Here is a 13,449-nt window from a genome sequence, read left to right as displayed (position 1 = left end):
TTGTATGATTCACCTACATTTGTGCTGAAAAAATATTATTGATGTGACTTGACTTTCATCATAATATAGTCGACCGTAACAAATCTTCAGTCGCTCAACCGTCATTTGCCACCATTTTGTGGCATCTATAGGTATTGCTGAACTTTTTTTTTTTTTAAATAGCTAGCTGCTAACCTGAGCGCACAGCAGCCAACTTGACACTCTGATTCACTGACTCCCACGTCACTCACCAGGCTAGGCTCCGCCTTTTAAAGACGCGCTGCTTTTAATGTTAACACTTTACTATTTATTATAATTAATATAATTAAATATTGTGTGTATATATAGCCTTTACAATAATATCTGTATGAAATTCATGTATTTAGATGGCAGAATGTCCATTTAACATATGTATTTCTTAGAGAAACTTGAGATTAAATTGAAAAAGCAGTCAAGTTCAACTATGTTAAAAAAAGAAAAGAAAATGTGGAGTTTGAGAAGAGGCCAAATACTTTTTAATTGCGCTATATCAATTTTTTTTTTTTAAAGTTCCTTCATTATGTCCAATTCATAAATTTTACAGTAGCAGTAGTCACTTGAAGGCAAGGGCATAATTGTTCAGAATTTTTTTTTATGCAGGTTTTGTGTACATGTATGTATACAGGTAGTTAACCTGTTGTCATATCGTTTGCCTGGATTGATACTTTGATTAGACTGTCACCAAATTACACAAAATTCACAGTATTGTTAAAGTAAAATACATGTCAAAGCCTTTGCAGCGCCTATTGGTATGATGCACTTTTTACACTTGTGTTTGTGTGCGTGTTGCTGTGTTTATGTGAACCATAACAGCAGACACTTACTGCCACATCCAGATGGTGTTGGAAACAAACAGGGCTACGCTGTAGGACCCCTCAATAGGAGCGTCTAGACTGGTCCTTTAGCAGACAGATACAGCCTCCCATCAAATTAGTGTTTGTCAGATTTATGGTAATGGCCTGCAACAGTCTTCCTGTCAGTGACATCAAGATTTACAGCACCCTCCACCCCCTAACACACACACACACGCACACACACATGCACACACTATACTCATCCTCAGCACTTTTGCCTCCGCCTCGATATGCGTCGCTTCCATTTCACTTTCTTTTCATGCACCAATGTCTTTGCTTCAGAACAACTTTCATAGCGTTCTGTAGTTGGATAGTTGCGGTTGTGAGTGTGTATGTGTGTGCTTCAGGGAGGTTAGTGAGAGGGCTGAGAGTACCCCGGTCTCACAATCTTAAGTGGAGGCAAAAAAAGAAGACCCACACAGGGTGGCAAAAGCACACAAGCCCCCTTCTGCCTCCGTAACAATGGCTTGTGTCAAGGTTTCCGGTTAATCCTCTGTGATGAAGCTTGAGTGTTTTTTGGGGTGAAGGGTTGGGCTGGTGGGAAGGGTGTTGTGCAGCTTGGGGGTTTAAGGGGGTGCTAGGCTGGTGGTGTCTCAGAAGAACAAGGTTCTGCAACAGACGCTTTATTGATGGTGGACAGAGCGTTGGCTGTATGTATGTATGTCGCTGGCTATCCGACATTCGGGCCTGGTGGGAAGGGCCTCCTGACAGACGTGTCGTCCATTCTCAGCCCAAATGTTTTTCCAAGGCGACCCCTCTGCCTTTGATCTGCTCCCTCACCCCTAAACCATGCTCGGGTCGCAAGCCACCACGTCAGAGCAGAAGGACGGCGCTTCCTGAAAAGGGCAGCGGAAAGACATGGAAGTCTCCAAAGACAGTATAGTAATGTCGAGCATTCTGTCATCATATGCAGCACCTGTTAATGTCGAGTGGTATTCTTGACACTCTGGCTTTTTTTTTTTTTAAGCAAGATATTGAGGGATGTCCAGTTCACATTTTTTAAGTCCGTCGATTTTGGATGTCTGCCAAAATTGTGTCCCGACAAACGACAAGCCGTTTTATGGAAACTCGGCACCCGTTTGACATCAATACATGATTGAGCCGGAAATATTAACTTGTGTAGTATAGAATTTACCTTATTGCTGTTTCATTTGGCAATGCAGTGGGCCTTGAGATACAAGTGACCTGATTTCCGAGGTTTTTTTCAAGATATGAGCCATCATCTTGCCGATGTTTTCATGAGATACGAGCACTGTTTAAATTGTTATATTCTATTTCATTATGCTGTTATGTTTTTATAAAGTACAGTAGTTTTTTCCCTTAACTAATTTGCTCCCAAAAACGTATAAAAACGTTCTATTTTAAATGTTTTAAGTGTCCCAAAGACGTATTTACACGTTTAAAAAATAATAATAATGTTTTTCCATTAATGCTAGAACATACAGAAAGCTTTGATGCAGCCTCTCTAGTTGCAAAGAACGGTTGAAGAAATTGTAGTTATTACACAAACTGCCAGCAGGTGGGAGCAGAGCATAGGAATTAAACAGCCATCTTGAAAAAAACGTCAGTTACTCAGAATTCTAAATAGGTTTGTGAATAATGATGAAAGTTAGCTATATTTTAATGTTAATTGCTGCAAAACGGAAACAGATAGAAATAAAACTTTTTTCCTGATGAAAGAAGAAACTTTAATATTGTAGCTTTTATGGTTTTATAGCAATACAACACAATATTCTGTGGGCCTTGCAAAATCAGTCAAAATCCAGTAAAACAGCGAGTGAAGGGGATTGATTCTGTGAAAATGGCTAGTAAGTGGGAAGGGGGGGGAGTTGAACGGATTAATGGCATTTCCATTTATTTCAATGTGAAAACATAATTTGAGATATAAGTATTTTGAGTTTCGAGTGTGGTGATGGTCTTAACTTAAGGCACCACTGTATCTTTGCATGTCAGGGTTATTTTGTCACTTAACTCTTTGACCGCCAAAAACGTTTAATAACGTTTAGTAAAATCCAAATGAGTGCCGCCAAAAACGTTAAAAGACGTTAACTATGTTTTTTTTTTGGGGGGGGGGGGACGGGTGGAGGAAAGCCTTGGCCAGCTGTGCTGAAAGTATCAAGCAGATCGAGTTAGTATAATGACTATTTTTGGGCACTAGATGGCAGCGATGACTCTCTTTGGACAAGATCTGGTAGGAGTCAGTAGAAGACGTGAGGCGGAGCTAGAGTGTTGAGGGGAGAATGGCTGAGGAAGCGAAAATGGCGACCGGTTGCAAGCAGCTCACGCTTGAGCATTTTTTTCATAGACGAAAAGCATCGACCAATGCTAAAGAGCACATTGATGATGATGATGGTGACTCAGAGGTTGACACCGAAGTTGGAAGCATTGACGCCGAAGTTGGAAGCGTTGACGCGGCGGCTTCGATCACGTCGTAAAGCCTCACCGGCTAGCGATGCTAACGCCGGAAAACAAGCACTTCTGCACAGGCGGACGTTCAATCGGACGATGAAGAGTACCCCGAGTCCAATGCATATTCATCGGAGGAGTGGGTACAGTCTGATCACGGAGAAGACACTTGTTCTGGACTACGATGCCACCACGAATGGAGTGGATAAGATGGATCAGAACATCTCTTGCCACCCGGTATAGGAACTGAAGGACATGAGGAAGCCAGACGTAACACCAGGTCACCGTATCATGATCCTGAGAGTAGACTTGATGGCAACATGGCCAAACACACTCTGCAGTATCTGCACGTGAAGGGGCAATCGCAGTGAAACTAATCTGTGGTGCAAATCCTGCTGCGTCCCCTTGCACGCAGGGGAGAGTTACACAATATACCACACAAAAAGAAAAACTGTGTAGTTGAAGCATCCACACAATTGTAAATAGTACCACAGTTGCACACATTTGTAAATAGTTTGCCAAATTGTTTTGTCAAATTGTTACACTGTTGAATGTAAATAAACATATTTTGCTATCAAAAAACACTTTTTCATTGTTGGTGGTAGTGTTTTACAGAAGTAAAGCACTGTTTAGGTGTTTGTGGCATCATTCATGGGAAAAAAAAAGTTGTCAAATTCACTATAGTGCATGAAATAATATCGTTTCACAAAAGCTTGATTTCTCCGTATTTTGGTCCAAAACAGCATTTGGGTGAAACTAACCTATTTTCTATTGTTGATTACTGAAAAACGGAATAAGGTAGAAACAAACTTTTTTTTCTGATGAAAGATGAGAGTTCAATCTTTCATTTGGTAGTACCTGTGTTTCCATAGTCCAAACACAACATTTTCTGTGGACCTTGAAAGATCAGTCAAAATGCTTAAATCAGCTGGCACCCACATGTTCTCTTTTCTGAAAATGCTTGGCAGTCAAAGAGTTAATGATCTTTACAAATGGAGAAAAAAAAAAGGAGAAATTTGGTAACGACTAGTTGCGGCTCACCTGTTTTCTGGGTTTGATCATGTGACGTTTACAAACAGAGTCCTTTTTGTGATGTCTTTTTCAGTGGACAGCAAGTGGCAAAATGGTCACCTCCTGAATTGTATAGAAATGGCTGCATTTTGCTGCTTAATTCATATTCTACAAATGCAATGTAAAAAATAATGTTGAATTTAGACTATAGTGGCTGAATAGAACATATTGTAAAGAAAGTTTTTGTCTTGACTTCCCCTTACACAGTGCAAATGGAACATTATTTATGAGAAGACCATGTGAAGAACAATGGGTCATGTTCATGTTGGGTCGTGTCAGATTTAGAAAATTCCACCAAGATGACAGCCACTGGTCCCATTGCTAATAATATCCATAATTCCCTTCATCTTAAGTTCAAACCTAACATTTCCTTTTTTCAAACCAATTGTGTGAGTTTCAGCACTGCATGTGTCCTAAGTGTGTAATGTGCTCTATACGAATGCCAGGGGGCGCTCTAACTTCACTGTAGCTCTTTGTGTGTGGTGTGTGTATGCGAGCGGTGTGGTGTGGTGTGTGTTCCAGCTTGTCTCCTTGTCCAGACACCTTAGCGTCAGGGCAGTAGTGTCAAAGCTCTGAAATGAAGGCCAGACAGACAGAAGTGGGGTGAATGAATTGGGCAGCAGGGGTGATAGGAGAGAGAGTGCAAGAGAGAGAAAGGGAGAGCGAGGATATGGCTTCAGTATAAGGGGATGATGTGCCTGCAAAACGGTGACAAGAAAATCTGCTTTAAAACAGGGTGGTGGTGGTGCTGGGGGAGTGTACACCGTACACACATAGACACGCAGGCATAATAGTTTGCCGGTTGTTTTGTCCACCCAGGTAAGACACGGCCTACTTCCCCAGACGGGATATTGCGCTGGTGCAGATGGGGTCGTCTTATTATTGCTCTATGTCTGCCATTTCAATCCACTCTGTCTCTGAGATATCACCTTTTCCACCATCCAAGTAAACAGTGGACATATTCTACGTTCATTGCATCGTTCCACACCACTGCAAGCCCATTGTTCAGGCGCGGAGTGTCTCATATCCCCCAAAGGTTCTCATCTACTTGTGTGTGTGCGTGTGTGTGTGTTTGTGTCCTTGTGGGCGTGTGCGTCTGTCTGTTTGTACAGGGATCTATTTCTGATGCGGGGGGTAATGACTGGCACCTGTTTTAGTGTCCTTAGTTGGCCATCATTTTTAAAGCGTAGTAAATCTTAAATTTCATCACCAGCGCCGACAGACAAGCGTATTACCAAATGCACGACGTATTGTCTGTTGTATCTTGAACTTATCTTTTGGCACACAGGTGCCTCGCCTGTGGCAACGAGCGTTCTCGTAGCATCAGTTTGCTGCCACTCCATGGTCAAAGTAGATGTAAGGTGGTTGTGGTCACATTCCTTTTTTTTTTTACACTTCTTTTTTTGGTAGTGTGGTGCGTTTAATGCGTTAGTGTGAAAGCAGCAAACAGACAGACCTTTACTGTTTGAAGAGGGATGTCCAGATTCAATTGTTAAAAAAAAAGAAAGAAAAAGGGGGTGGTCAGGTCAGTTACACTGAATTATACAGCTGTGCTCATAAATTTACATACCCCTAGTCTATGTAAACTTTTGAGCACAACTGTACATGTACAAAAGCTAAACGTCACTTATTGACACAAAAATGCTTTGAATCATCACCAGAATTCACATGCACATCTTGACTCTTGTCCACTTAAGCCACTGAAAATATTAAAACATTTGACACACTATTTGGGATTTTATGGGTAATAATCCTTTGTCTCACCATACAGTTGTTTTTATAAGTTTGCATACATGTAATGTCAATTTATGAGCACAACTTTCAATGCTATACTGACCAAAGTATAAAAATTACTCTTTAAAAAGTAAATGGGGCATCCTGAAAAAACATTAGGTTAATTAAGGACTAGATGTGTGAATGGGATTGGCTTCAACTCACCCACAACGCTAATGAGGACAGGCTGTATAGAACATGGTTGGATGGATGCAACAGTTAAGCCTGGACAGTTGTCAGAATCTCTGTCTCATTACGATATTTCTATCTGGTAAAATGAAAAGAAAAGAAAAACCCAAAAAAGCACACATTTAGCATCTGTAACTTAGCAAGACAACATTTTGTTTTGTCTGTGTCTGTCTGAAAGTTGCAACTTTTTACTTGACTATTTTTTGGTGTGAACACTTAATTGCTCAATTGCTTTGAGGGACATTACAAGTGCCTTTTACACAGCAGTTCCTTCGTTTTTTAAATGTTGTCATTCCAGGGTAGAATGGAATTGGGTGATTTGAGCGTTGTGTAGCAGGGACCTAAGCTTTGACACAGCATCAACGAAGCATGGGAAGAGTCCAGTATGCCGCTTTTTGTGTCTCGCATGTCTCTCTTCCCCCTTAATGAGAATGGCATGCAACGCGCCCCAAGCACCCTCTTCCTTCCCTCACTGTACTGAATCCCACCGTGCAGCCCCCCACCCAGCTTCAAAGCGGCAAATAACAACAACTGAAGGGGGGAGAAGATGAATGAGGATGAATGAATGCCCCCCACCCCCCTCCCTGTACACCCCACCTTTCCTGCCTCCAATCCCCACTACTCTCTCTTACATCCCCGACTGACTGTTCTCCTGCACGCTTCCACTTTCTCTTGCTGGCGTTGCGGGCCCGTGTTATGACTGCGTGCACGCTAATCTGTTAGCGCCACTCCTCTGTCAGGATGGACGCCCATATAAAGGACTGTCATTTCCAAAGGTCACAAGTGAGCCCTGCACACAAGTGTTGTCCCGACACGTCGTCTGGAAATATAAAAAATGGCTCGGTAGCCAGTTCGTGTCTTATATCCGCCTGTTTGTGGAGATGATTCGCAGGGGCTGCTATCTCGCATGTCTTTCTCCTGTCTTCCATCCACTGCTCCTCGAGATTAGCGTTTCCAAACCTTTGTTGAGCTAAGGCAAATGTTTTACATCAGAAAAATATCATTGTACAACCCCATACAAAAATGTAAGACAAAGTCAGTACACAGTAAATTATGTATAGAAGAGTATTTTTTATGTTTTTTATCCCTTTGATTGTTTTCATTGCAGATGTGGGGGGGAAAAAATCAACAATCCTCACATCCCAGGATAATTGGACAGGGTAAATTATAGAGCTGCCCAATAATCAGACCTTTGCTGACTTATCGTTATGTGTGAAATGGGGTTTACACTCATTAGCACCATCGCTGGGCCAAGCGCAAACGTTTCGAGCATATCAGTTGTTGCGTAATCTACCTATTGCTGTGCTAAGTGCTTGAGCAAGGATCTGTTTGCACAACATTTTTTTTTTTACGACCATAGGGATTGCCTGATTTAAAAATGTATAAAAGGATTGGCAAACAAGATAATGAGTCAAGCCTTAATCTAATATACTTTGCCTTGATTGGTATTTACCAGTCAGTGACAACAGAGAATTAGCATAGTAGCCTTCGGTGGGCTTTTTAAGTTTTGACCTGGCAATCCGTTTTGTGCAAGTTGTTAATCACATCGTTTGCAGTGAATTTAGCATCTCAAAAATAATGCGTTGAGATTCTGAATAGGTGTGTTTGATTAATTGACTTATGATCACTGTTATGGCCATGAGAAGTGCAATTTGAAGGTTTATTTAAGTAGCAAAAATGTTCATATGAAAGCGAACGTTCATGTCTAATAGAAACAAATACACAGTACATGTGCCCTTGTGACAACCCTGACACTCTGCAGTGATTTCACAAGGGAGAAGGAAACTACGCCATAGAAAATGAACGCTTGGTTGGGTGCCTCAATTTGGACTATGCTCTCATTCATGTCTCAGCCCAGCTTTATGTTTTTTGGTGTCCCAACGGTAGCCATGGAGTACGGGAGTGAAACATGAACCAGTCTGCCGCGACGGTAGCGGCTTCCCTCTAACCTACATTTATTACCTCTAAAAATACAAAGGGGTTTTCTAAAAAGAGCCCGGCTCCTGTTTTGTCCGACCGCAGCAGGTGTATTTTCAACACGGTGGGTTATCACTCATTTGCAGGATGGATTTCACATTTTATTTTTCAACTCCAATTGATAATGGCTCAATCCAGTGCCCTGAGCATTTTCCATCGCTCTACAGCCCAAACATCCATGGATCTGACCCGTTATAAAAGTACAAATCAACAGACGGTCATCTGAGGTCAGCTTCTACGTAGGTTTTTTTGGTTGATTGCTTTTTAGCGCAGTTTACTGACATTCACTGAACTGTGTTCAAAGGCAGGAATCAAATGGCCCCAGATAATGTTTCATTCACAATTTCAATTACGTGTAATGGTTTTAGGTTTTATATAGAGCTGTTCTGACCTTGACACAACCAAGCTCCATCAGCAGTTGTATCTTAAGTCTCTTCTACTTCTGTTTAAGCATCGGTCCACTGCCAGGGGCTCAGTTATGTCACCCATTTAAATCTTGACTTTTTAATAATTTTTTTATTTTTTATTTGGCAGCACAGGCTGTTTTCTCCATTTTTGTTTCCAGTCATATTCCTTTTTAGGAGAGCGTTTATCATTTACATAAAGCCTGGTTAATCAGTTTTCACAGTAACAATGAGGTAATGTCTCGTCTGGCCTTCCAAGGAATCACAATTCAGATATGCCTGATCCTTCAAGAGAGACGATCAATAAAATGTATTTAATGGAGAGTGTTTGGCAGGGGCTTACAGCACTTTTATTATAGACCATTTTTTAGTGCATGCGTCCTCAGAATTGTCATATTCAAGATCATTTGCGGCAGTTTTCTTCTTGACAACATGTTCCACTCTCCTGCCTGATGCTTGAGGCGTGCGACATTTATTTCATGCATCAAAATGAGATGTTTGAATTGTGAGAGGTGACCTGAAAAGGACCCAGAATTTAAGCAAGGGAAATGAAACGCACTGTTTGCGAATGAGGCTCATTGTGAGGGTATGATGATTTTTTTATTGTTAACTTGCCTTAAGTTAAACATTTACTGTAGATGAACAGGCTGATAGAGAAATGAGGATGTTTTATTTCATGCATCAAAATGAGATGTTTGAATTGTGAGAGGTGACCCGAAAAGGACCCAGAATTTAAGCAAGGGAAATGAAACGCACTGTTTGCGAATGAGGCTCATTGTGAGGGTATGATGATTTTTTTATTGTTAACTTGCCTTAAGTTAAACATTTACTGTAGATGAACAGGCTGATAGAGAAATGAGGATGAGAGTGTCCAAGTCATGGCGAAGAGATGGTAAAATGGCCACATTTAACTGCACTTCTGAATCAAATGTAGGTATTTTTAATTGCTTAAATGTGTTTGGCAATGTGTTGAGCCGGTAGTCACTGTGAGACAGTCACGCTTTGCGTTTGTGTCTCTTACGCAGGGAGCCTCTCTGACAAGCGAGGGTCATCTCTTGACTCTCTTTAAGTCAGTAAAGGCCTTCGGATGTATTTATTTTTCTCCTGTGAGTCTTTTGACCAAGCTCCCCCTCGTCAATCTTGGCGCTGTCAAAGGGGGCCAGAGGTGGGAGCTACCATTTCTCTTGTTCGCAGTGACCCGGTGTGCATCGGGACCCCGGGGTCAGGCACTGGGTGCTTCTTTAGTAGCGCTTGTGAAATCTGCACTGTACATGAAAGAAAGAAGTTTGCCTCCACTAATCCCAGTTGAACACTTTTATTGCGTCATCAAATGGTCGAACAAATATTTATCACCCAAATCAACTTCGATGCTACACGTTTAGCATTTCTGTGCCGAAGATTGACAGCTGAGGGCAGATTTCACCCTCTACATACATCTTTACATGTAGCCTTGGGGGAAAGTAGATGGGAGGTGGTGGTAGCGACCAAAGCATCTGAGCAGAGCAGAGAGAATAGAGCGATTTCATCAAACCAACCTTCTACATGTGTTGCTCCTTCTGACGTGTGTGTGTTTCTGATCTTCCCATTTCTCTGGAAGAGGAGAATGTTTCCTGTTTGAGCAGACCGGTGGGTTCATGAAGGAGTCGGGGGGTCGGGTTGCTCAGTCAACGTCTGGTTCTGTTGAAGCAGATTCCCCACATCTCCATCAAACAGCAGCTCTGTTTTGGCACAGCACTGAAAACTGACCCTATTGGTCACCAATGTCTGGACTTTGGAGTCCACGCAAGACTTTAGGCATCTCCGTCGTGAGATGATCTTTGAAAGAAACAAAGAGCTGGGTCTCATCATATCAGAGCATGTCTGAGGACGACGCAGGGTCAAAGTGCACCGTCCATCTCGTGATTGAGAAGTCAGTGTTATAAGTGGTTCGATAGGAATTCTTCCTGTCTTATCAAGCCTCGTATGTTTTCTTTCTTCTTTTTTTTTTTTTTTTTATAGTTGGTAAGGTTTTTTAATTACACGCTTGAGCACACCTGGAGAATGTGCTTGCAGTTTGTGCACGCTTGCATGTTTTCCTTTCTGTCATCCTTTGCTTGAACAGGATAGAGGTGTCTTGAACAGGGTCGTCAACTGACAAGAGCCGTAAGCTACCTTGTTTTGATCTTCTTTCCCCCTGAAATGTGATAGTAGATGCCAAGAGTCACGGTGTGTCTCTACTCTACCTTGGCCAGACTGGTTCATGCCTTGATAGTAAAAAAAAAAAAAAACTTTAGTTTTGGATATGGACCCTTTTACATACGTTAAAAAGATCTCATTCACGGTTCACACTGCATTTGCCCCTTAATGTCTCACAGCAGGCCTTCAGTCCCAGGCCGTGATTCATTGAGTGTCAGGTCTGCCTCTGGCTGACATAAGGGCCCAATCAGACAGGGTATCCACACACACAAACACGCACACACTGAAGACACAAATAATTTGCACCAGCGTTTTGATGCACCCATCCAACACCCCTCTTAACTCCTACAATATGACTTAATGACATTAAAATTAAACAAATCAAAGTTGTGGTTTTGTTCTTTGTCATTTCTCATTCCCCTTTCAAGATATTGGTGGCACTCTGGTGGAAGGAGGTTAAACTGTTTGGCTGTGCTCACATCAGCTGCCACTCTGAAAGTATTTCATAGCGCAAACAGGTTTTGTTTAGTTAAAAAAAAGAAGAAGAAGGTTTTCCTGCTCCTTTTGTATGAAGACAGCTTGGTGGCCCAGGAGAGTCTTCCTGCTGAGCTCCAAATGCAGAAACTTAATCACTATCCCAGTCTCGCTGAAGAATTTGATGCCTCATCCAGTCGATTCATGATCATGTTTGTTTTCGTTTCAGTGTTTCCGGGCACTGTGCTGTAAAGGACCGCCGCCGCCAAGACCGGAGTATGATGTGGTGTGCATTGGCCTGACAGGTGCTGGAAAGACCAGCCTGCTGTCGCGTCTCTGTAGTGAAGGAAGCGATGGAATCGTTCCCACCACAGGTATGCGGACGATAGTTTTGGACCACTGTCCTTAGAAGATTAAATATGTCACCTTTGCCTTCCAATAATTGCTTTTCAAGCCTTGAACTGCTCTAACCCTTCTATAATACTGAATGTTGTCCTTCAAATTTGAACCAACCCACTTATTATAGCTATCAAGCAACGGGGGTGGGGAGTGTGGGGGGGCATGTCTTCATACATCTGTCCAATAGTCATGCCAGAAATGCTGTTGCAACCCACCAGCCAATACGCAGATTCCCCCTTCCAGTCTAGTGGGCGGTGGGTGTTAAGTATGTCCAGAAGAGGAGGCTTTGTGGTGAGCGCACGAGTCTCCTGGTAGTCAGTGCTCCACTTTCCGTACACGTAATGCAACCCCTCAAGGTCGCTGGCATTCCTCTTCCCTCCTCTGGCTTTGTCGGCAATCAGTGTTGAGCTGTTGCAGAAATCCCATCATAGCTTTAGTCATTGTGTACCTTAACTGGGAGAAATGTGCTGCCTATGGCCACCAAGTACGTCTCTTTTGGAATGAGGTTGTTCAAATGAAGGGAAATCTGTCTGCACCTGTCATAGATTTAAAAAAAAAAATTGGGGTTTGTTTATTCAGCAGAAAATTATTTTACTAAGGTTCTCTGAAATTACATTTAGCTGTCAGCACCATGTCCATCTGGCAAAATCTGCTGGGAAGAATCGTAAGTGATGCGCCTGCCATTTCCCACCCACATCTGCCTTCATAGTTTTTCAATGTTGTAATGCTCTTAAAACCACGTTGCAATCCAATAAAATGTGTTTGTGTCTACAGATAGAAGTCAATATAATTTGGACATTATCCAGATACAATCTCGACCCCCCATTGTGTTTTCCGTGCTGCTTTTTCTCCTACAACTGCACGCAAAACTGCGCAATGCATGTTTAGATCATATTGTCCCCCCCCTCTCCACCAATCTCCCAACTTGGACCACACAAAATATTGGTGTTATGCCATGCAAATATGTTTTCAATCCGTCTATTCACCCACCAGCAGAAATTCTTACTGAATGAGGGAACAAAATGAGATGCATAGTGAAATCCCTGGAATTATTTGGGGAATTTCAAGGAATAATCCCACCATTTCTGATTGTCATTACAATGACGTTTGTGTTTCTCTTTAGGTTTTAGCATCAAAGCAGTGCCATTTCCTAATGCCATCTTGAATGTAAAAGAACTTGGAGGTAAGCCATATTACAGTTTGATTTCTCTATGATGCTGAATCTTACAAGGTGACTTTATACAAATGTTGAAACTAAGCTTTAATAGTACTTTTTTTTAGAATGTTATAATTGGTGTATCAACATGCTTCAATATTAATAATTATATAGGTTAAATAGTTCCAGGTTTTATAATTTAGTGTTCATCACTCTAACAGACTCTTTGCCTCAATTAGTCTCCAAGTGACTCATACACTTAAGACAAATAAATTCCTCCCTCCAAAAGCCACCTCCTATTTCCCATCATGTGAAAAAAAATTGATTAACTATAATTCTCTCACTTCATTGAATCTGTTTTTCCCACACAGACATGAAAAACCGCGAGACACATAAACTGATCATTTAAAGTGTAGTGACTTGCCAAAAGTTGTAAACAATTTCTCCATGCAGTGTTAAAGATGATTTTTCTTATGTTATGTGTCTTTAACAATGATTCATGTTCCAGTAGACTCTGACATGTTGTTGCGCCTTATTGTTGTTCGCATTCTTC

General features: G+C 41.7%; 1 protein-coding gene across 3 annotated transcripts in view; it reads left to right on the top strand.

The window, feature by feature from the left end:
* The window catches only part of arl15a (ADP-ribosylation factor-like 15a), a 95,406-nt gene that overhangs the window by 23,014 nt on the left and 58,943 nt on the right, over positions 1 to 13,449 (top strand). For all 3 annotated transcript variants that reach the window (XR_015094807.1, XM_086075570.1, XM_086075569.1), the window contains exons 2-3: positions 11,571 to 11,715; positions 12,864 to 12,923. Coding sequence is in view for 2 of the 3 variants with exons in the window: in XM_086075570.1 (XP_085931696.1) it covers positions 11,571 to 11,715; positions 12,864 to 12,923 (205 nt within the window). In the remaining variant the exon portion in view is untranslated. The remainder of the gene's footprint in view (positions 1 to 11,570; positions 11,716 to 12,863; positions 12,924 to 13,449) is intronic.

This window comes from Leptonotus elevatus, chromosome 5 (genome assembly GCF_054856555.1).
Source record: "Leptonotus elevatus isolate MCC_2025b chromosome 5, RoL_Lele_1.0, whole genome shotgun sequence".
In the NCBI taxonomy this organism is placed as follows: domain Eukaryota; kingdom Metazoa; phylum Chordata; class Actinopteri; order Syngnathiformes; family Syngnathidae; genus Leptonotus; species Leptonotus elevatus.
The sequence above is the reverse complement of the archived record's forward strand: the minus strand, read 5'-3'. Positions and strand labels throughout refer to the sequence as shown.